The sequence below is a fragment of the Scyliorhinus canicula genome, chromosome 16 (assembly GCF_902713615.1).
Source record: "Scyliorhinus canicula chromosome 16, sScyCan1.1, whole genome shotgun sequence".
Lineage (NCBI taxonomy): Eukaryota > Metazoa > Chordata > Chondrichthyes > Carcharhiniformes > Scyliorhinidae > Scyliorhinus > Scyliorhinus canicula.
In genome coordinates, this window is record NC_052161.1 from 70,229,843 (window position 1) to 70,252,242 (window position 22,400).

At 47.5% G+C, this 22,400-nt stretch overlaps 1 protein-coding gene across 42 annotated transcripts in view; it reads right to left on the reverse strand.

The window, feature by feature from the left end:
* Positions 1-22,400, reverse strand: part of ank3b (ankyrin 3b) — an 888,954-nt gene that overhangs the window by 298,208 nt on the left and 568,346 nt on the right. For all 42 annotated transcript variants that reach the window (XM_038773874.1, XM_038773871.1, XM_038773899.1 and 39 more), the window contains exon 2: positions 12,414-12,515. In XM_038773874.1, coding sequence (XP_038629802.1) covers positions 12,414-12,515 — 102 coding nt within the window. The remainder of the gene's footprint in view (positions 1-12,413; positions 12,516-22,400) is intronic.

Consider the following 22,400-nt stretch of genomic DNA (forward strand, 5'->3'; position numbering starts at 1 on the left):
GGGCCAGTAGGACGGTCTTCCACGCCGTTCCGTTCTCCCTCTCTACCTGCCCGTTTCCCCGGGGGTTATAACTGGTCATCCTGCTCGAGGCAATGCCCTTGCTGAGCAGGAATTGACGCAGTTCATCGCTCATGAAGGAGGACCCCTATCGCTGTGTATGTCGGTGGGGAAACCGAACAGTGTAAAGATACTGTGGAGGGCTTTTATGACGGTGGCTGCGGTCATGTCGGGGCAGGGGATAGCGAATGGGAACCGGGAGTACTCGTCAATCACGTTCAGGAAGTACGTGTTGTGGTCGGTGGATGGGAGGGACCCTTTGAAGTCCATACTGAGGCGTTCAAAGGGATGGGAAGCTTTTACTAGGTGCGCTTTCTCTGGCCTGTAGAAGTGCGGCTTGCACTCCGCACAGAATTGGCAGTTCCTGGTGGTGGTCCTAACCTCCTCGATGGAAGAGGGCAGGTTACAGGTCTTGATAAAATGGAAGAATCGAGTGACCCCCGGGTGGCAGAGGTCCTCATGGAGGGCCCGGAGTCAGTCCACTTGTGCGTTGGCACATGTGCCGCAGGATAGGGCATCAGGAGGCTCATTTAGCTACCCGGGACAATATAAGATCTCATAGTTGTAGGTGAAGAGCTTGATCCTCCACCGTAAGATCTTAGCGTTCTTTATCTTGCCCCGCTGTGCATTATCGAACATGAAAGCAACTGACCGTTGATCAGTGAGGAGCGTGAATCTCCTGCCGGCCAGGGAGGGAGGGTGGGATAGGTTGTGGGGGGGGGGGATGCAGCGGGCACCAGGTCCCGCAGGGAGACCGTATCCTGTCGACCGTCGGGCTACGCCACGTAAGCATACTGAGGGCTAACGTGAAGGAGGTAATACCTCCAATGCCGCACAGCTTCAACTATGGCCTGGGCCTCCTTTTCAACGGAGGAGTGACGGATTTCTGAAGCGTGGAGGGTGCGTGAGAAGAAGGCCACAGGCCTGCCTGCTTGGTTGAGGGTGGCCGCCAGAGCTACATCGGACGTGTCGCTCTCGACTTAGAATGGAAGTGATTTCCAACCGTAATCCGGCGGGCATGGGGACTTAGTCCCCAGGAGGGAGAATCCCGCCCACTCTCTGTCCCTCCACACAAACATTCTCTCTCCCCTGCCCCCCCCCCACAAACACACACTCTCACTCCCCTACACACACTCACACACTCACTCCCCACCACACACACACACTCCCTCCCCTCCTCACACACTCCCCTCCACACACACACACTCCCTCCCCTCCTCACACACACTCCCTCCCCTCCACACACACTCCCTCCCCTCCCCACACACTCCCTCCCCTCCACACACACTCCCCCACCCACACACACACACACTCACTCTCTACCTTCCCACAAACACACTCTCACTCCCCTCCACACACACACACTCATTCCCCTCCCCACACACACTCATTCCCCTCACACACACACACACCTCCCCTCCCACACACACACTCATTCCCTCCACACACACACTCATTCCCCTCCACACACACATACCCATTCCCCTCCCACCACACACTCATTCCCCTCCACACACACACTCATTCCCCTCCACACACACACACTCATTCCCCTCCACACACACACACTCATTCCCCTCCACACACACACACTCATTCCCCTCCACACACACACACCCATTCCCCTCCACACACACACACTCATTCCCCTCCACACACACACATACCCATTCCCCTCCACACACACACACACTCATTCCCCTCCACACACACACACTCATTCCCCTCCACACACACACATACCCATTCCCCTCTACACACACACACTCATTCCCCTCCTCACACACACACTCAATCCCCTCCACACACACACTCCCCACCACATATCATAAATATCAGCATTACAAGGGTTAATGTAGTGTTGAGAGGAGCCACTAGAAGGAGCTGCATAAAGAACTATAGAAGGCAGTGATGCTAGACCTTAGCGGAGGTGCATATGCAGGAGATAGCTGGTGAAGGTCATAACAGCAGTTCGGTGAGAGAGTTAGATTATAGTTTATACCAGTAGTGAGATTAGTGTAGTTAGAAGTTATTGATCAATTCTGTATTCCTAAGGACTAAGTGTCAAATCCCAGTTTTAGTAGTGTAAATAAAATCATAGCTGTGTTAAAGTAAAAGCTATTCTGTGGTCTCTGTGGACACTACGCCAAACATCCTGAAATAAGCAACAGAAAGAACCACAACACACATTCTGTCCCCACCAAACACACACACGCGCTCTCTCTCCCACACACACACACACTCTCTACCCCCCCACCCCCAACACACACACTCTCCCTACCCCCCACAACACACACACTATCTACCCCCCACACATACACTCTACCCCCCAACACACACTCTCTACCCCCCCCCCACACACACACTCTACCCCCCAACACACACACTCTAACCCCCCCACACTCTACACCCCCCACACACACTCTCTACCCCCCCACCACACACACACTCTCTACCCCCCAACACACACACTCTTACCCCCCCAAACACACACACTCTCTAACCCCCACACACACACACACCTCTACCCCCCCACACACACACACTCTCTACCCCCCACACACACTCTCTACCCCCCCACACACACACTCACACTCTACCCCCCACACACACACATTGATACAGTCTCTACCCCCCACACACACACACTCTACCACCCCCCACACACACACACTCTCTACCCCACACACCCTCTACCCCCAACACACACACTCTCTAACCCCCCAACACACACACTCTCTACCCCCCAACACACACACTCTCTACCCCCCAACACACACACTCTCTACCCCCCCAACACACACACTCTCTACCCCACACACACACACTCTCTACCCCCCCCCCAACACACACACACTATCTACCCCCCCCACACACACACTCTCTAACCCCCCCACACACACACTCTCTACCCCCCCACACACACTCTCTACCCCCCAACACACACACTCTCTACCCCCCCCCAACACACACATTCTCTACCCCCCACACACACACACTCTCTACCCACCGCCCCCCCACCCCCCTGCACACGCACTCTACCCGCCACCCCCCCCCACCCCCCTGCACACACACACTCTCTCTCTACCCCCCCCCCCCCCCCCCACACAGACACACACACACAGACAGGGGCACACACACAGACAGGGGCACACACACAGACAGGGGCACACACACAGACAGACACACACAGACAGGCACACACACACATACACACACACACACACAGACAGACACACACACATAGACAGACACACACACATAGACAGACACACACACATAGACAGGCACACACACAGACAGGCACACACACAGACAGGCACACACACAGACAGGCACACACACACACACTCTCTCTCCCCCCACAGACCGACAGACACACACACTCTCTCTCTCTCTCTCTCTCTCTCTACCCAATTTACACACTGGACAGAAAGTTTGCATATTTTTTCAGAGGGTCAGTCTCTGACTGAGGACCAGCATGTAGCTCCCCAGCTGCACAACTAGGTTTTAGTCCAGATTATGAACAACTCTGAAAAACATATTCAATCGTTGTTCCTTTACGGCATCACGGTTGTGCGTTGGGGCCTGATGGAGGCAGCAAGGTCGACTCAACAGAGATTGGAGAACCCATCTTAAAAGCCCCCCCCCCCCCCCCCCCCCCCCCCCCGATCAGCACAGAAACAGGGACAACACCCTCTCCTCACACCATCAGCACCGGGGCTCTCAGCACCCCCCCCCCCCCCCCCCCCTACTAACACCTGGGCTTTCACCTCCTGCACTCCCCCCCCCCCCCCCCCGCTTGCCCCTCTACCCCCCGTCATCATCAACAAGAGGGCCCTCATCCCCTGCCCACACACTTCCCCCCCCCCCTCCCCCCCCAACCAACCAACCAACAAGCAAACATATTGCAAACCCCAGCCCATTGAGGCTCCCCCAGGGAGTTGGACCTGACCGTCCACTGGCAGTGCCAATCTGTGCCAGGGCTGTGCATGTTGTAATCTCTCCAGTGGCTATTCTTCCCTTTGCATCCCCGGGAGTATCTCATCAACTGATTCATGTTTTTCCAAACCTGTTGTGAATCTCACACAGATGAGACATCATGTAGACATCGCCCCCTTTCTCTCTTTTTCCCCCAAACACACTCTTGCTCTATACACACACACACACACACACATTCTCTCTCTCTCTCTCCCCCCTCCCACCCCACACACACACACACACACACACACACACACACACCCACTCTCTCACTCACTCTGTCCCACACCCCCTCACACCCAGTGAGCTTCTTCACTCTCACCCCACCACACAAACACCCCCATTCTCTTTCAGCTCAGCAGGCAGCCTCCGTCCCAGCCCAGCCTGGCATAGCAGGCAGCCTCCGTCCCAGCCCAGCCTGGCATAGCAGGCAGCCTCCGTCCCAGCCCAGCCTGGCATAGCAGGCAGCCTCCGGCCCAGCCCAGCCTGGCATAGCAGGCAGCCTCCGTCCCAGCCCAGCCTGGCATAGCAGGCAGCCTCCAGCCCAGCCCAGCCTGGCATAGCAGGCATCCTCCGTCCCAGCCCAACCTGGCATAGCAGGCAGCCTCCATCCCAGCCCAGCCTGGCATAGCAGACAGCCTCCATCCCAGCCCAGCCTGGCATAGCAGGCAGCCTCCGTCCCAGCCCAGCCTGGCATAGCAGGCAGCCTCCGTCCCAGCCCAGCCTGGCATAGCAGGCAGCCTCCGCCCCGGCCCAGTCCAGCCTGGCATAGCAGGCAGCCTCCTCCCTGGCCCAGCAGAGCACAGTAGCCACTGTTTCTCACAGACGCTCCTTTCCCACCACCCCTGGTCCCAGCCAATACTTTTAATTTGGAGCACAATCATTAGTGTCAGAGTTGCTCCTCCTCCAATCACAGATTGCGGGAGAGGTGCAATTTCTTTCAGTATCTTCCACACCACTTACCAGCATTTTTGAAACTGCCTCCAAGGGTCAAATTGGAGGCTTCATGGGCCACATCTGTTAGATAAGCCAGCTTTGAGGGATCAAGTCATTTTCATTTTTTTAAAAAAAATATTTTATTGAGGCATTTATAATTGTAACATTTTAAACAACAGAGAAATCCAACACACACAAAAAACCCACAATAACATACCTAACTCTACCCAGCCCAAAACTCTAACTACCCATACATTAGTTTCTCTGCCCTTATTCGTCACTGCCATGCCTCCCCCCACCCCCGGCTGACGGTCAATTCTCCTTGAAGAAGTCGATGAACGACTGCCAGGTCAGGGCAAACCTCTGTAATGAACCCCTTAAGGCGAACTTAATTTTTTCCACCTAAGAAACCCTGCCATGTCACTGACCCACACCCCCAACTTGGGAGACTCCGAGTCTCTCCATCCCAGCAAAATCCGTCTCTGTGCACCAGGAAGGCAAAGGCCAAAACATCAGCCTCTCTCCCACCATGAGCTCCCGGATCTTCCGACACTCCAAATATTGCCACTTCTGGACTCGGAATCACCCTCCCTTCCAGGACCTCTGACATGACATCTGAAAATCCCTGCCAAAATCCCCTCAGCCATGCCTAAAACATATGTACATGATTCGCAGGACCTCCCCCACAGCGCTCACACCTGTCCTCCACCACCTCAAAAAACGTACTCGTCCAGGTCGCAGTCATACGAGCCCTGTGGACAACCTCGAAGTGGATCAGGCTAAGCCTGGCACACGACGAGGATGCATTGACTCTCCTCAGGGCCTTCTCCCATATGATCAAGTCATTTTCACTACTCCTTTCCTTTTTAGATACTTGTCAGAGCTTTTATTGCCTGTTTTAGACTTCTTGCTAGTTTTTCTCATAATCCAGTTTCTCCTTTTTTTTAAGTCATCCTATGCTGGTTTTTAAGTTTGCTCAATGTTCTGCCCTGCCACTAATCTTTGCAACATTGTATATATTTTCTTTCAATTTGATACCATCCTTAACTTTCTTAGTTAGTATGCATAGTGTATCCTTCTCGTAGGGTCTTTCTATTTCAATGGAGTATGTCTTTGTTCAGAGCTATGAAATGCCTCCTTAAATGTCTACCACTGCTTCTTTACTGCCTTACCTTTTAACCTAACGTCCCATTCACCTTTAGCCAACTCTGTCACCATACCCTTGTAATTACCATTATTTAAGTTTAAGATACTAGATTCAGACCCACATTTCTCACCCTCTAACTGAATGTGCATTCTACCATGTTAAGATCACTCTTGGCTAGAAGGCCCTTTACTATAAGGTAAGTAATTAATCCTGTCTTTTTACACATTACCTGGTCTAAAATAGCCTGTTCCCAGGTTCATTCCAAAATGTCTTGTTTTTAAGAAACTGTTCTGCATACTCTGCACGAATTCATCCTCCAATCTGCATTTGCCTATTTGATTCATCGAATCTACTTGAAGATTAAAATCTCCCAAGATTACTGCAGTGCCTTTGTTCCAACAAACCCCCATTTGTTCTTGATTTATACTTCATCCTACAATGCAGCCACTGTCAGTGGGCCGATAAACCACTCCCACCACTGACTGCTTGCCTTTTATATTTCTTATCTCTACCCAAACTAATCTTATGTGTTGGTCCTCCGAACCAAGATTAATTTTCACTACTGTACGGGTCGCCTCATTTAATTGACAAACCTATCCCACCTCCTTTTCTCTTCTTCTTGTCCTGCCGAAATGTCAAATACCAGTAAATATATTTAGGTCATAGCTGAATACCCTTAAATATTCAGGATCATTGATGGGGCCTCAGCTATTTACAATCTATATTTGTAACTTAGACAAAGCACCAAGGATGAGTGTAACTGAGTTTGTTGACAATAAAAAGCCAGGTGGGAATGACAGCTGTGGAGGAGGACTAAGAGTTTGCAAAGAGGTATAGACAGGTTCAGGGCAACAAAATGGCAGATGGTGTGTCAAGTGGGGACTTTGGTGGTAAGAATAGAAAAGCAGAATATTTTTTTTAAAAGATGTTCACAGACACTTGGCTGTACTGGTACAATGAGCACAAAATGTTAGCATGCAGGTACAGCAAGCACTTAGCAACGCAAATGGCTTCTTGGCCTTTATTGCAAGAGGATTGGAGTACAAGAATAAAGACATCTTTTTACAATTGCATGGAGATTTGGAGAAATCACAGCCAGAATACTGTCTCCATACACTAGCATCAGAGGGATTTAGAGCATTTTCCTAAAATGAGCGGCATATATTCTCTAGAGTTTTAAGAAATGAGAACCTGTATGATTAGGATGGAGCTTGACAGGGTAGATACTGAGACATTATTTCACTGGGAAATTTGGCTGGAGAATCGAGAACAGGGAGGGGGCAGTTTCAAGATAAGGGATCGATCATTTAGAACCGAGAGGAGAAATTTCTTTGTTCAAACGGTTTGGAATTCTCTACTTCAGAGGGTTATAGGTGCATACAAATAAATACATTTAAGGCTGAGGGTGACATACTTTTGGTCTCTCGGGGAACCAAGAGCTACGGAACATGGGCAGAAAAGTGGAGTTCAAGCCCAAGATCACATTGACTGCGGAGCAGGCTCGACAGGCCATCTGGTCTACCTACTCCTGCTCCTATTATGTTTTTATGTTCTTGAAGTCTAACTTGTCCAAAACTCTGCTCCATACATCCAAATCCAGCTTATCTATTATCTCATCCCCCTGAATCTTTGCAGCACACTGAACTCAACATCCAGGTTCTCATTTACAAATTTCTTCAATACCCTCGGCCTAGCTTACCTCCACAGCCACTTCTAACAGTTTGCCCCAGCCTATCGCCCTCCACCTCCCTTGAACAGATGTTCCTTCATCGGTGTTGACACTACAATTTAAAATTCCTTTCCTCAACTTTTTTACCTTGCGACCTCGCTCCACCACCACCCTGCTCCCTGCCCCCACCTTTAAAATCCAACCTCAAAATCTACTGGGCTGTGTTTTTCGTCAATGAAAATTCTTCCACGACCCGTGTAGGAAGGAGAAGGGAATAAAGGGAATGTAGGGAACGAGGGAGGGTAAGGGAGGGAAAGGGCAGCATGGTAGCATTGTGGATAGCACAATTGCTTCACAGCTCCAGGGTCCCAGGTTCGATTCCGGCTTGGGTCACTGTCTGTGCGGAGTCTGCACATCCTCCCAGTGTGTGCCATGGGTTTCCTACGGGTACTCCGGTTTCCTCCCACAGTCCAAAGATGTGCAGGTTAGGTGGATTGGCCATGATAAATTGCCCTTAGTGTTGGGTGGGGTTACTGGGTTATGGGGTTATGGGGATAGGGTGGAGGTGTTGAACTTGGGTAGGGTGCTCTTTCCAGGAGCCGGTGCAGACTCGATGGGCCAAATGGACTCCTTCTGCACTGTAAATTCTATGAAATAAAGTCATTAGATTAGGAAGCTCATGTTCATGGACCAGTTGAGTTAAATGGCCTGTTTGTGTGTTGCAGATGTTCGGAAATTCTATGTTACACATCAATCCTTTCCTCCGTTGTGAAGCTCCTTGAATTATTTTATTACATTAAAGGTGCTATCCAAATGCAAGGTGTTGATGGTGCTATGTTTAATTCCAGATGCTCACTTTACAGTTAAAGACTTTTTACTGATACATTTTGGTGCATCAGCCCATCTGATTTACCAAAGCGCATATAAACCCATGGCTAAGCTACACAGTTTACAATTAATAATAATAATAATAATCGCTTATTATCACAAGTAGGCTTCAATTAAGTTACTGTGAAAAGCCCCTAGTCGACATTCGCTCTGATATACAAAAGCATTTCAAGGTAATTACAAGGAGGGTGCTAAGTCACGGGAGGAAAGATTAGTGGGGGGATGTGGGGCTGATCATCAACATGGTCAAGCAGATGGGTTTCCATCAGGCCATTAAAGGAAGACAAGGAGATGGAGAGGTTCAGTAAAGGAAATTCAGAAAGTCAGGCAGAGGCAATTGATGGATGGATTTTTGCCAGGTAACAATTCAGGGTTACAGGGTAAAGGTGAATTGTGGAACATGTTCAAGGGGCTGAATTACCTATTCATGTTCCTACATTCTGAAGGCATGGCTGCCATCAGTGGAGAAAAGGGACAGGGTTGTGCACAAGAGAAATAGAGAGTTTCAGAGGTTCTGGGATTGGAGAAGGGCTCAGATACAGGGAGGATCAAGGCATGGAGGGATTTAACCATAAGGATAAGAATTTTAAACCAACTGAACTGGTGAGCTGAGCAGCCAATATAGATAAACAAAAATAGATAATGGATAAATGTTATTCACACAAACGTTGTAAGATAATTATGGTTTAAACTGTCTCTTTGATTTTAAAGTAAAACAGAATGTGTTGGAATGGGGAAAATGAAAGCTGAACTTTGCCTGGAGACAGACCATTGTTATTTTGTCTTGGGGTAAGAAGCCCAGACTGAAACCCACAGAAACTCAAATGCTCGTTTTCAGAGACTAACATAAAAAGAGCGGCAGTTGACCTTTCTGGACACAGTCTCTCAGACTCAGAGACACAAAGAGGGAGATAATCAGCTGCTGCTGTTCGAATCAGACCAGAAGTGAAGACTCTTGTGCTCATCCTAGCCAAATTAAACATAAGACTTATAGGTCAGGTCAGCTTCATAATACACTTTGGAGTTTCTAAGCCCTGATCCATAACACTATCCTGGCCCAAAGCTGCTATAACTCAAGAACGGCTGGGGTTTTTTTAAAACAGCCTTCCTCATATGGGCAAAATCTTTTGAGCGATTCAGAAGAAAAAAGGTCAAGTCCAAGCAGGAAGTGAAAAAGGGAATCGTTTTTTAAAATCTTTATATTTCAGGATGTGTGTGTCACTGGCAAAGCCAGCTTTCATTAACTTTCCCTAGTTGCCTTGTGCTTGATACAACTAAGTGGCTTGCTTGGTCATTTCAAAGTTAACCACTTTGGTGTGGGGCTGGAGTTACAGATTAGGCAGATCAGGTAACAGCAAGTTCCCCGAAAGGATACTTGTGAGCCACTTGGGTTTTTACAACAATAAGTTTTTTACAGTTTATTTCTTGATTTTTAAACCAAAATTAAATCTTTAAAATTCAACGGTGTGATCATTAGTCTTGATTTCTCCTCCTGTAACACAACCAGGCCACTACAGCACAGCTAATTTGTAATCAAAGAAAAGGAGCCTTTCCTTTGGAAAGTAGGAGGCCAGGTTGGAGGCAGAGGGATTTATTTCAGGCTCATCTGCTTCCACAACCTCAATCCCCTGCAACCCAGGTCCTACCTACTCTGTTCAGTGCTTACCAACTCTCTCTTTCCGCTGACCTCATTACTGTCTCTTTAAACTCGCCCCTTCCCCTCTGCCGCTGGTACTCAATCTCTTGTCTCCTGAACTGCAGCACTAACTCAAACCGCAGCATTCACTCAAAGATCTTGGACCATCCCTCCACTAATCTCTGCCCATCTCTTCTACCACTCTCGAAACAGATTGCTCTATTTTGGTTCCTATGCCACCTTCAACATTGAGATAGCCCTGGGTCAAAGTTACCAATAACCACCTTGTACATCAACCTCTTTACCACATTTCATAGGTCTGACTAATTAATATTTGTCCTTCACCCACAATCCACATTTGGAACATCACCAACCCCCGACCCAGCACCCTTGCCAACCTCTTGCTTTATCGCAGATACTGTGTTATTTCTGAAAATAGGTGAAATTGGCAAAATCGGAGTCATGAGAAAATTACTGCTAACTTATGACGTTAAACCGCTCACATTCAGCACTGAATCGGAGGAAACTGGGAAGACGGCATAGTCCTGCATCTATATAGTCCCTTTCACAACCTCAAGATATCCCATCCCATTTCAAAGCCAACGTTTTGAATTGCAGTGTCATGATTTGAAAAACATAATATCAGTTTACACACAATAATAATAATAATAAAAATAATAATCGCTTATTGTCACAAGTAGGCTTCAATAAAGTTACAGTGAAAAACCCCTAGTCGCCACATTCCGCCACCTGTTCGGGGAGGCCGGTACGTGAATTGAACCCGTGCTGCTGGCATCACCCCCGGCTACAAAATCACAACAAACTGCTACAAACAATAATGATCAGAGGATCTGTTTTGAGATGTTGGTCGAGTGATCAATGCTGGCAGAACATTGGGGAACTCGTCCTGATGTCCTTCGAATAGTGTCACGGGATGTTTTACATAAACAAGAGGGCAAACAGGGCCTCAGTTTAACTTCTCAACTGAAAGACAGCATCTCCCGACTCTGCAGCTCATCGTCAGTTCTGTACAGGTCGAGGTTTTGGGTTCAAGTCTCAAGGGTGGGACCTTTTGACTCAGGGTAAGAGTGAACCACTGAGTTAGGCAGGCACTGTTAGATTTGTACTTGGAGAACTGGGAACAGGTTTTAAATAATGACACCAGATACCGGGTTAAGGCAATTCTTTCCTTGGTGCTCCCATGAAGTCTAAGAATATCACAGCAGAGTGGCCTTTGATAATCAAGTGCTGAGAGATCCGATCTGTGAACTGCATACCCTCGTCAGTTTAATATTCTGTGAGCTTTGTATTTTCTACATGTGGACGTGCCGTTCAGAAGCTGGTCCGACATGTGGCCATTTGACTTTTGAAGTGTATACAGAGCGGGACTCTCCCAAATCCCCGCAATGGCCCGACGCCGGAGTAAAAGCAGCACGAACCTCTCCGGCGTCGGGCCGACCGGAAGTTGCAGAATCCTCCGCGCTTCCGGGGTCTAGGCCAGCACCGGAGGGGTTGGCACCGCGCCAACTGGCACCAAAGGGTCGGCATGGTCCCGCACATGTGCAGACTGGCCTGCATGTTCTGGCGCATGACCAGGGGGGATGTCTTCCCCGGCCATGGCGGAGCCCTACAGAGGCCAGCGCGGAAGGAAGGAGCGCCCCCATGGCACAGGCCTGCCCGCAGATCAATGGGCCCCGATCGCGGGCCAGGCCACCCCCCCTCCCCCCGGGCCGGATCCTCTCCCCCCTCCCCCCCCCACCAACCGATCTACCAGCCAGGACACGCTGTGTGGGACCATGTCCAATTCACGCCGGCGGGACTGACCAATAACGGACAGCCGCTCGGCCCATCAGGGCCCGGAGAATTGCCTGGGAGGCCGCTGCCAACGGCCCCAGACCGGCACAGCACGACCCTGTCCCCGCCCGAAAACCGGTGAACACGTCAACTGGCATCGGAGCGGCGGGGCAGGATTCACGCCCCCCCCCCCCGGGATTCTCCGACCCTGTGGGGGGTCAGAGAATCCCGCCCCAGATCTCGTGGTACTTCCCCAATGAACCAAAACAGTCACATAAAGTTAAAACTGAAGTGGATGCACAAACCTGGTTACAGATGTTTATGTCGACTCCAGCTTTGATATAGTCGAGGGCCTTTTCCAAGTTGCCGGCTCGAGCAGCTCGTAAGTAGCTTGCGTTGGTGTCAGTCTAATAAGAAGGGGAGGAAAAAAAAGCAGAGTTTAATGGGGCAAAATCGACTGCTGGCCTATTGTTGAGGAAATTCTACTTCGCGTGAACAACTTTTAACAGGTCAAATTCCCACCGATTCTGCTTTCTCCCTCTATTCTCTCCCCAAGCATTCTGCAGAACTTTCAGAACTTAACTGGGGCCAAAGATAATATTATTGCAGTAATTTCAGTTAGTTGCAGACACGGTGCAGTATCTTTGGGCATGAATTGTTATTGACACTTGTGACAGTCTGCATTGCAGACGGAGAACAGTGTCAAGCCCAAAGACAAAAACAATTTCGGAAACACTCAGTAAGTCAGCCAGCAACTACACCAAAAGGAAACCTGTGCACACACATACATACATACACACACACGCTCACACAAGGATGAGTAAGGATGAGATGTAAAATGATTGGACAGTGAGTTAGAAACGGAAATAGTGCAAGACAAAATTAGGCAGAAGATTAATGAGGGAAATATAGATAGACTAGACCCAGAAAATGTGTAAAGGGTTGAAGCAGAATTGCTAAATTGGAGAAGAGGAGCAGGAATGCGGGGCAGAACAGAGCAGTGGAGCAGGGAGTTTTGTGGGTAGTCTCCATATTCTCACTTAAACTGAAAACCTCTGAGCATATCTCCACCAAGCCAGATATCAGACAGGTTAATCCATCACCTCACCCTGAGAGCATGTTTCCCAAGTGAATACCAATTGCTCTTCACAAATATTCAAGTGATTTATTACTTCACAAGCTCAGTTCCAATCGACATTGAGGCTCTTTGGTCAACACAGGAGGTGTAAAGAGAAGCATTTCAGGATGCCATAGGAAAGCAGCATACTATAGTCATCAATTCCTCCTCTATTTCTGATTTCCGATTGTGATGCAGTAATTTTAATTAGTTATAGAAAACTTTCTATAGTTTTCTCTCCATAGGTGCGAATCAGAAAGCAGCGTCCAATAAGTATATATATTCCACTAAATACACTGATCTCATAATAAGGCCCCCATGCATATTAGCGGATGTATTAATCAACCCCATTAGGGAAGGGATAAACCAGGAAACTACAGGCTGATCAATCTAAGTGGTGGGGAAACTATTGGAAGCAATTTTTTTTTATTCATTCATTCATAGGACGTGGGCATCGCAGGCTCTGCCAGCATTTATTGCCCATCCCTAATTGCCCTTAAGAGGGCAGTTGAGAGTCAACCACGTTGCTGTGGGTCTGGAGTCACATACAGGTCAGACCAGGGAAGGAATGCAGATTTCCTTCCCGAAAGGACATTAATGAGCCAGCTGGTTTTTGCGACAATCGACAATGGTTTCATGGCCATCATTGGATTTTTAATTCCAGATGTTAATTGAATTTAAATTTCACCATCTGCATTGGCGGTATTTGAATCTAGGATCCCAGAGTAGTACTCTGGGTTTCTGGATTACGAGTCCAGTGACAATACTACTATGACACCATCTCCCCAGGAGTACGCGAGACAGAATTAATCTATATTTTGAGAGAGGGGATTAATCAAGAACAGTCAGCATGCTTTTGTGAAGGGGAGGTCACGTCTGACCAACTTAATTGAATTATTCAAAGAAGTGGTCAGGTGTGTAGATGAGGGAATTGCATATGACATATTCTACTTGGACTTCAGCAGATAAGGTCCCACATGGGAGACTGATAGCAAAGAGCCCATGGGATCCAAGGAAATTTGGAAAATTGGATCCAGAATTGGCTGAGTGGCAGGAAGCAGTAGCTAATGGTCGAGGGGGGTTTTACCAACTGAAACCTGTGTCCAGTAGCGGCCCGAAGGGATCAATGTTGGGCCCTTGGTGTTTGTGGTTTATATAAATGATTTAGGCATGAATGTAGGAGGGTTGATCAGTAAGTTTGCGGATGATATCAAAATTGGTGGGGTAGTAAATTGTGAGAATAGCCTTCAGTTACAGGAGGATATAGACTGGCTCATCAGATGGGCTGATCAATGGCGAATGGAATTCAATCCGGATAAGTGTGAGGTCATGCACTTGGGCAGGGCAAAGAAGGCAAGGGACCCTGGGAATCATCGAGGATCAGAGGGATCTTGGTGTGCATGTACACCGGTCCCTTAAGGTAGCAGAGCAGGTGGATACAGTGGTTAAGAGGGCATATGGTATACTTGCCTTTATAAGCCAAGGCATAGAGTTTAAGAGCAGGGAGATTATGCTGGAACTGTATAAAACGTTGGTTAGACAGGAATAAACTTTTCCGCTTGGTAGAGGGGTCAATGACCAGGAGGCATAGATTTAATGTAAGGGTCAGGAGGTTTAGGGCAGTTGTGAGGAAAAACCTTTTCATCCAGAGGGTGGTGGGAGTCTGGAACTCGCTGCCTGGAGGGATGGTGGAGGCAGTGACCTTCATAACATTGAGAAGTATTTAGATTTGCACTTGTGATACCAAAGCATACAAGTCTCTGGGCCAAATGCTGGAAAATGGGATGAGAATAATTAAGTGGTTGTTTTTGGCAGCACTGACGCGATGGCCCAAAGGGCCTATTTCTGCTGTCGGACTCTATGATTCTAAGGCATCCTGAACAGAACAGTGGGTATATCTACACCACAGGGACTGCAGTTGTTCAAGAAGGCAGCTCACCACCACCATCTCGAGGGCAATTAGGGATGGGGAATAAATGCTGACCCAGCCAGCGACACCCACATCCCATGAAAGAATACATTTTGAAAAGCTTTCACATTCACCTGCAAGGACACACAGGGGTTTGGTCTAATGTCCCATCCAAAAGATATCAAACAATGCAGAACTCCCTCAGCACTTCAGAGGAGTGTCAGCTGCTCAAATCTCTGAAGTGGGACTTGAACCTCTGACCCAGAGATGGGAGTGCGAGTACGGAGTGCAGCTGACATCTTGAAGCAGTGGGTAGCGCAGTATGCTACGAGTTTTAGCAATGGATGTAATGAAAGAATACAGTTTGAGACCAGAGAACTTCAATTGTAACATGAACTTTCACTGCTTGCTGCTGACACTCAGAGCGAAAAGCGGAACATCTTTCCTTATTCACACTGGATCTCCTTAATTTGAAGAGCAAGAGCCAAACTGAGATGACAATTGTATAAACACTGGTGTGCATTTTGACATAGGGGTAATGCTGCTCACCAAATAACTGAGCCCAAGGAATTATGCACAACCAGTGCTCTGTTGGAGCTAGCCTTTCATACTTCAATGAATGCGACAAATCATTTTGATTAAGCATGTCCATGTAACATGGCTGACACAGAACCACAATAACTGGCCAGCAAGTGACTGAACTATTGCCTACACGCTACACTCATGTTCTATCGAGAGTATTTTGACTGAATATATTACATGTGTAAAGTGCAGTGCAAATGCTATACACACAACTGATGATTTACAAGCTACATAGGAAACATTTGCATTTACTTATAACACAATTATTTACATCACATCACAGCAGTGTCTCTGTACTCTGTGACAGTACTGCACCATCATCACATGGGCTACTTCCCTCCATATTGTGTAATTGGTCCAATTTTACACATTGCACTAGAAACTGCAGGAAGGAAGATAGGACCAGGAGGAGGATATTCAGTCCCTTGAGCTTTTTTTTGCCATTCAATTAATCATAGCAGATCTGTATATGATCTGTATTTGTGTCCAAATCCCATAAAAACATAACTAAAATGTATCAATCTCAGTTTCAAAATGATGCATTGTCCTGGCTCCTGAAGTTTTTTGTATGTGTGTGTGTGTGTGTGTGGGGGGGGGAGAAAGAGTTGCAGGTTTCTGCTAGTGTGGAGAAGTGCTCATGAATCAACGGCCTAGCTCTAATTTTTAAATTATGCACCTCTTTTGTTCTGACCTTTCCTACTAGAGGAAATAGTTCCACTCCACCTATTATATCAAATCCTTCAGTCATCTTTAACATCTCAATTAGATTAGATCACCCTGTAATCTTCTACACATAAGGGAATAACAAGCCTATACCATGCAACTTGACCTCATAATTTAACTCTTTTAGCCCTGATATAGGCGTCACGGTAGCATAGTGGTTAGCACTGCTACCTCACAGCACAAGGGACCCGGATTCAATTCTGGCCTTGGGCGATTGTGTGGAGTTTGCACATTCTCCCAGTGTCTGCATGGGTTTCCTCTGGGTTTTTGGGATGCAGGCGTCTCAGGGTGGGCCAACATTTATTGCCCATCCCTAATTGCCCTCGAGGGGCAGTTAAGGCTCAACCATGTTGCTGTGGATCTGGAGTTACATGTAGGCCAGACCAGGTAAGGGTAGCAGATTTCCTTCCCTAAAAGGAATTAGTGAACAAGATGGGTTGTTGCGACAATCGACAGTGGTCATCTTTTGGACTTTTTAATTCAGATTTCAACACCTGCTGTGGCAGGATTTGAATCTGGGTCCTCAAAGCATTACCCTGGGTCTCAGGTTTACTATTCAAGTGACAATACCACTACACCACTGCCTCCTCCCTCCAGTTTCCTCCTACAGTCCAAAAATGTTCAGGTTAGGTCAATTGGTCATGCTAAAAATTGCCCCTTTGTGTCCAAAGGTTAAGTGGAGTTGTGGGGATGGGGCAGGGAGTGGGACAGGGTGGGGTGCTCTTTCAGGGATTTGGTGGAGACTCAGTGGGCCAAATGGCCCCCTTCTGCACTGCAAGAATTCTATGATATCATTTGTGTGCATCTGTGCTGCTGCATTGCCTTCAAGACCAAAATATCCGCCTTGGGTGATTCTGTCGATTGCTGATAACTGAATGTAATACTCCAGGCGCAATCTCACCAGAGCTTTATACAACTGCAGTCAAACATCCACCCCTTTGCACTTCAACCCTTTCAGATAAAAGCAAACATTGGGCGGCATTTACCCAGCATCCTGCTGTGATTTTCAGCGCCGGAGGCAACCCGCCATCGGGACTACTGTTCCTGCCATTGTCAATGGGATTTCTCGTTGACTGCTCCCCTCATTACTGGGAAACCTGTGCACCGGCCCAGAATTTCCCACCGGTAAATCCTGCCCATTATGTCCACTAACTTTTAATATTTGCAGTTCATGGTCCAGCACTTCTCTCAGCTCTCCCACAGTCCTTAGTATTCCTCCAATTCGAAAGTGCTCCTAGATTACACAGCTAGGATTCAATGAAACCGATACAATTTATTCTGGTAAATCTCCCTCATGGTGCGATGCTAATGTAAATTGGGGTGCTAATTACTTTTAAGCTAACTACATCTTAAGTACAGTAAACAGGGGGCCAACCTTGTACTTCTACAACATCATGTGGAGAAAAAGGATCATTGTTCCCTTCTTTTTTGTTCTATTTCATTAAAATAAGCCGTTATGGGAAGAAATTGAATGTATTGATGATTAGGTTATATTTGCCTGGATCATCACCACTGGAACCCTGGCTCTGGGCCATATTTAGTCTGCTCTCGAGAAGTGGATACCATTGTTTTCTGGCCACATGGTAGCAAGTCAACCAGAATAACACTCACAAGATGAAATCTGCTTATGTTCCAACAAATAATCATGAATTGTTGGAGGCTTTACAATACACAGCTACTGCCCATTTTAGACATTTAACGCCTCACTTATAACAAAATGTTAAATAAAACTTCCCTTTCTAAAATATCATATGAAGCTCTGTCGAATGCCGCAGTCTATCTATTGACCCCACAGGAGACAATTGGATACACAATGAAAAAGACATGTTTGGATCGCTCTCGCATCTCATTTCTAAGTGATCACTAGCCAAGATATAGTGGAGATAGGAAGTGTGAGTCCATTATAATTTTGTTAGAAATGTTATTTCAGGAAGTTCTCCTCTTTTGATAAATGTCCCGAAGTCAGGTTTTCAGCTTGGAATCTCTGCAGAGCACCTGCATTTTGAACTTGCGATTCAGATTTGTTTTTGAGGAGTGCAGGCATCAGAGGGTTAATTTTTACAAACCAACACGGTTGGCGCAGTGTTTGCTGGATGAGAGAGAGGGTGGGTGCACAGCTCACTGAATTCAAATTGCAGCCTCTCCCCAATTGATTTTCTGGATCTGATTTTCATTTCCACTAGTAGTCTCTCCCTAAACCCCTCCACCACTCTTAACTCTCTCCTTCTTTAGAACTCTCCTTACTCCTTGATTTGTTGCTGCTTTACGATTATGGTGCTTGAGCCAATCAGCTGCACGGGTGACTCACAGTCGGTGGATTAACTGCAGCATTGATGCAGTAACGGTGCTTTTCTGATCTTGTACCCGTGACATGTTGGGGGAGAGTTGAGGCAGCTTCAATCTGCATAGAACCGCAGACTCGGGGGATTCTGGAGGCTGGCATTGAGAAGTGCTTCATTACCCCAGTGCCAACTTCCTTTGCAGGGAGTGCAAAGAAATTCACCCAAAAACTAAAACGATTGCTCGTATTTTTCCACTTCCTTTTATAGAATGATGCCGACAGCCGTGTTTGATTTTTTTTTGTAGTTATTTCAATCACCACAATGACTGTAATTATAAAGGTGAGCTCCGAGGTATGAGTCAACATGGCTTATGCAAGGCAAAATCTTTTCTGGTAATTATAAAGAATGCTGCTAATTATACTCCACAGAGTCTGATCTCAGCACTGAAAGGCAAACATTTATACTTCCACCCAAGCACCTCCATGTTAATAGAAACACTTCAACAAGTTTGCATATTGATACCGTGGTTAAATTTCAGATGCTGTGGTTAATTTTCAGGAATGAAATCCAATTGATGAGAGAACGAGGAAGTGAATCACTTGAATTTGATCTGGGTCCTGGCCTTTGAGAAGACTGCTGTATGGAATGCATTACACAGTGGGTGAGATTTTACGGTCACGCTGAGGCAGAAGCAGGGTCACAAAACGTGGTCAACCCTTAAAAAGTCTGTTGACTTCAACCGGACCATAACATCACACCGCGTATATTCCGCCCAATGGGAGTTTTTTTAAACCAGAGAGAAAACATTGTGTGGTAAGAGGGACCCACTGACATCTCAAGGGTCGCACGCAGTTTTTCTGTTAGTAGGAACAGGAATTGACCGTTCAGCCCCCTGGGGCCTGCTACCCCACTCAACATGCAATGGTTGGTGAGCCGTTCCATTTTCCCATTGATATCCTTGATGTCAGTCCAAAGGTGTGCAGATTCAGTGGATTGTTCATTTTCAATGTGAGGGGATAGGATGGGGGAGTGGGCTTAGGCAGAATGGGCAGGGTGGCACGGCGGTTAGCACTGCTGCCTCACAGCATGAGGGACTCGGATTCAATTCCGACCTTGGGTGACTGCATGGGTTTCCGCTCACAGTCCAAACATGTGCAGGTTAGATGGATTGGTCATGCTAAAATTTCCCCTTCGTGTCCAGGGATGCGCAGGTCAGGTTACAGGGATAGGGCAAGGGAGTGGACCAGTGTAGAATGCTCTTTCAGAGGGTTGGGGCAGGCTCCATGGACTGCATGGCCTCTTTCTGCACTGGAGGGATTCTATGGAAACAATTGTCTATTCATATCAACTCCTGAAAGCCCCAATTGTCAGCCAGCCAATGTAGCCTTTTGATTATTCAAAATTCCTACTCGCCTCTGTAAGTGCTTACAGAGGAGCAGTTCCTTTCAATCAACATTCTGGGGGTTATCACTGATCAGAAATCCAACAGGACTAGCCATATTAATACTGTGGCTAACAGAGAAGGTCAAAGGTTAGGAATCCTATGGCGAGTAACTCACCTGATTTCCCCCCCCCCCCCCCCCCCAAAAGCCTGTCCACACAAGTCAGGAGTGTAATGAAATACTCTCCACTTGCCAGAATGAGTGCAGCTCCAACAACATTCAAGAAGCTCGACACCATCCAGGACAAAGCAGCCTGCTTGATTGGTCAATCTTCCACAAACATTCAAACCCTCCACCACTGATGAACGGTGGCAGCCTTGTGTACCATCTATAAGATGCACTGCAGCATTTCGCCAAGGATCCTTCGACAGGATCTTCCTGAATAGAGTTTAAACCCCCCCCAACGAGCACTAACAAATCTCCCCCCCAGGATATTGGTGCACCTCAGGATTCAGATGTAGACCAATACTGTCTATAGAGGTCCCACCTTACCCACGAAAGAGCCCCGTTATCCAGAAATCTGAATTCCCTCCCGCCTGCACCATCCTGTAGCCACCGTGTTTAATTGCTCTCTCTCCCTATTCCTCATCTCACTAATCACGTGGCACGGGCAATCAACCCAGAGATAACAACTCTGTTTGTTCCGCTCTGAGCTGCCATCCTAGCTCCCTAAAGGCATGCCTGACAACCCACGACCAATACCATCTAGAAGGACAAGAGCTAGCAGATATCTGGGCACCCACAAAATTGGAGGTTCTTCAAGTCACTCACCAGCTTACTTGGAAAATATATCGTCCATTTTATTCTCTGTCGCTGGCTCGGCAACATTCCTGGGACCTCTTCTACACCGCACTGGGTGCACCTACACCTCAAGGACAGCAGCGGTTCAAGAAGGCAACTCACCGCCACCTTCTGAAGGGCAACTAGTGTTGGCCAATAAATGCTGGGCCCAACCAGCATGCCCACATCCCGTAAATTAATTTAAAAAAAGAAGCTCCTGTCATGTGGCTTCTCCTGTCTAATCTAATTAGCCTCACTGGTGTTAGCAATGGTCCGCATGCTGACTCTTGCTGATTGGATGACCAAATTCAGGGGCATGGGAATGAAAGGGAAGGCACTGAGAGAGAGGAGCAGGAAATGTGTGAGTGGAGGGGGGGCCTGAGCAGAGATCAGATCATGGGAGCATGAGTTATGGGGGAGCACCCTTAATTGTGTGGCTCAATTGGGCTCTAGGTGGGATGCCCAGACACCCACTTGCTTGCTGCTCACAAGGTGGTATGATGGCACTACATCTCCCACCTTCTGTTGTCATTTTATGGACTCCCCATCCCTAACCGCTGGGTAGAATGCTGCCCACCCCTGGAGTATTTTGTTGACATACCTGGTAGGAAATCCTGTGCCAGTCAAGTATTCCGATGGCAGTATTTATTTGACAATGTTTATTTTCCTGTCAACTCTGCAGTCTTGCATCAATATCAGGATGCACAGTCCAACATAAGTTACAGGTGAAATATGGCCTGGGTAATACTGTTTTATAACATGCAATAGGTTGAGTGGGGGACACTCTCACAAACTGAGGCAACTTTGTGATTTCGATTTGTTTAGTCATAATCCCGCAGGTGGCAACTCCTCAGCCAGGCTTTTGGACCAAATGTCTGAACTTGCGTTTCTTGTCGTACCGAGCAGGGTTACCATTGCAACAAGACAATCATCAGCAGGGTAAACACTAACCTGTCCCGTGACGGCTCATGTTCCCTATTAGTGGTTGAACAATCCAACACTCGGCGAATTCTGCTTCGCAATGATGGGGAGAGCTGGCATTGAAGGGTCAAAAAGTGACCTCGCTATGAATGCTTGGCTGCCAGAAGCCAGGAACTTGCACATGGAATGTAATTGCCTACTACCCCCACCCCCCCCCCCCCCCCCAACCTTCAGTAACAAAGAGGTTAAAGCTCATAAGTGTGCATCATGTGATTGAGTATTGAGATCATCTGTTTAACACTGGTGTCTATTACTCATTTCTAATTGACTAATCAGCAATACAGTCAACTACATCTGGATGGGTAATTATTCACATGTGGCCAATAGCAAATGGATTGACTAACACATCCCAGGAAACGCCTGCAGAATGGAAATTAGAACTGGCAGTATATGGAACAGTTCTTCTGCACAGAGAAACTCTACAGCCATCAATGGTGAAATTGTGTTCCTCTCAGCCGCACCAACCCTTTTTGCAA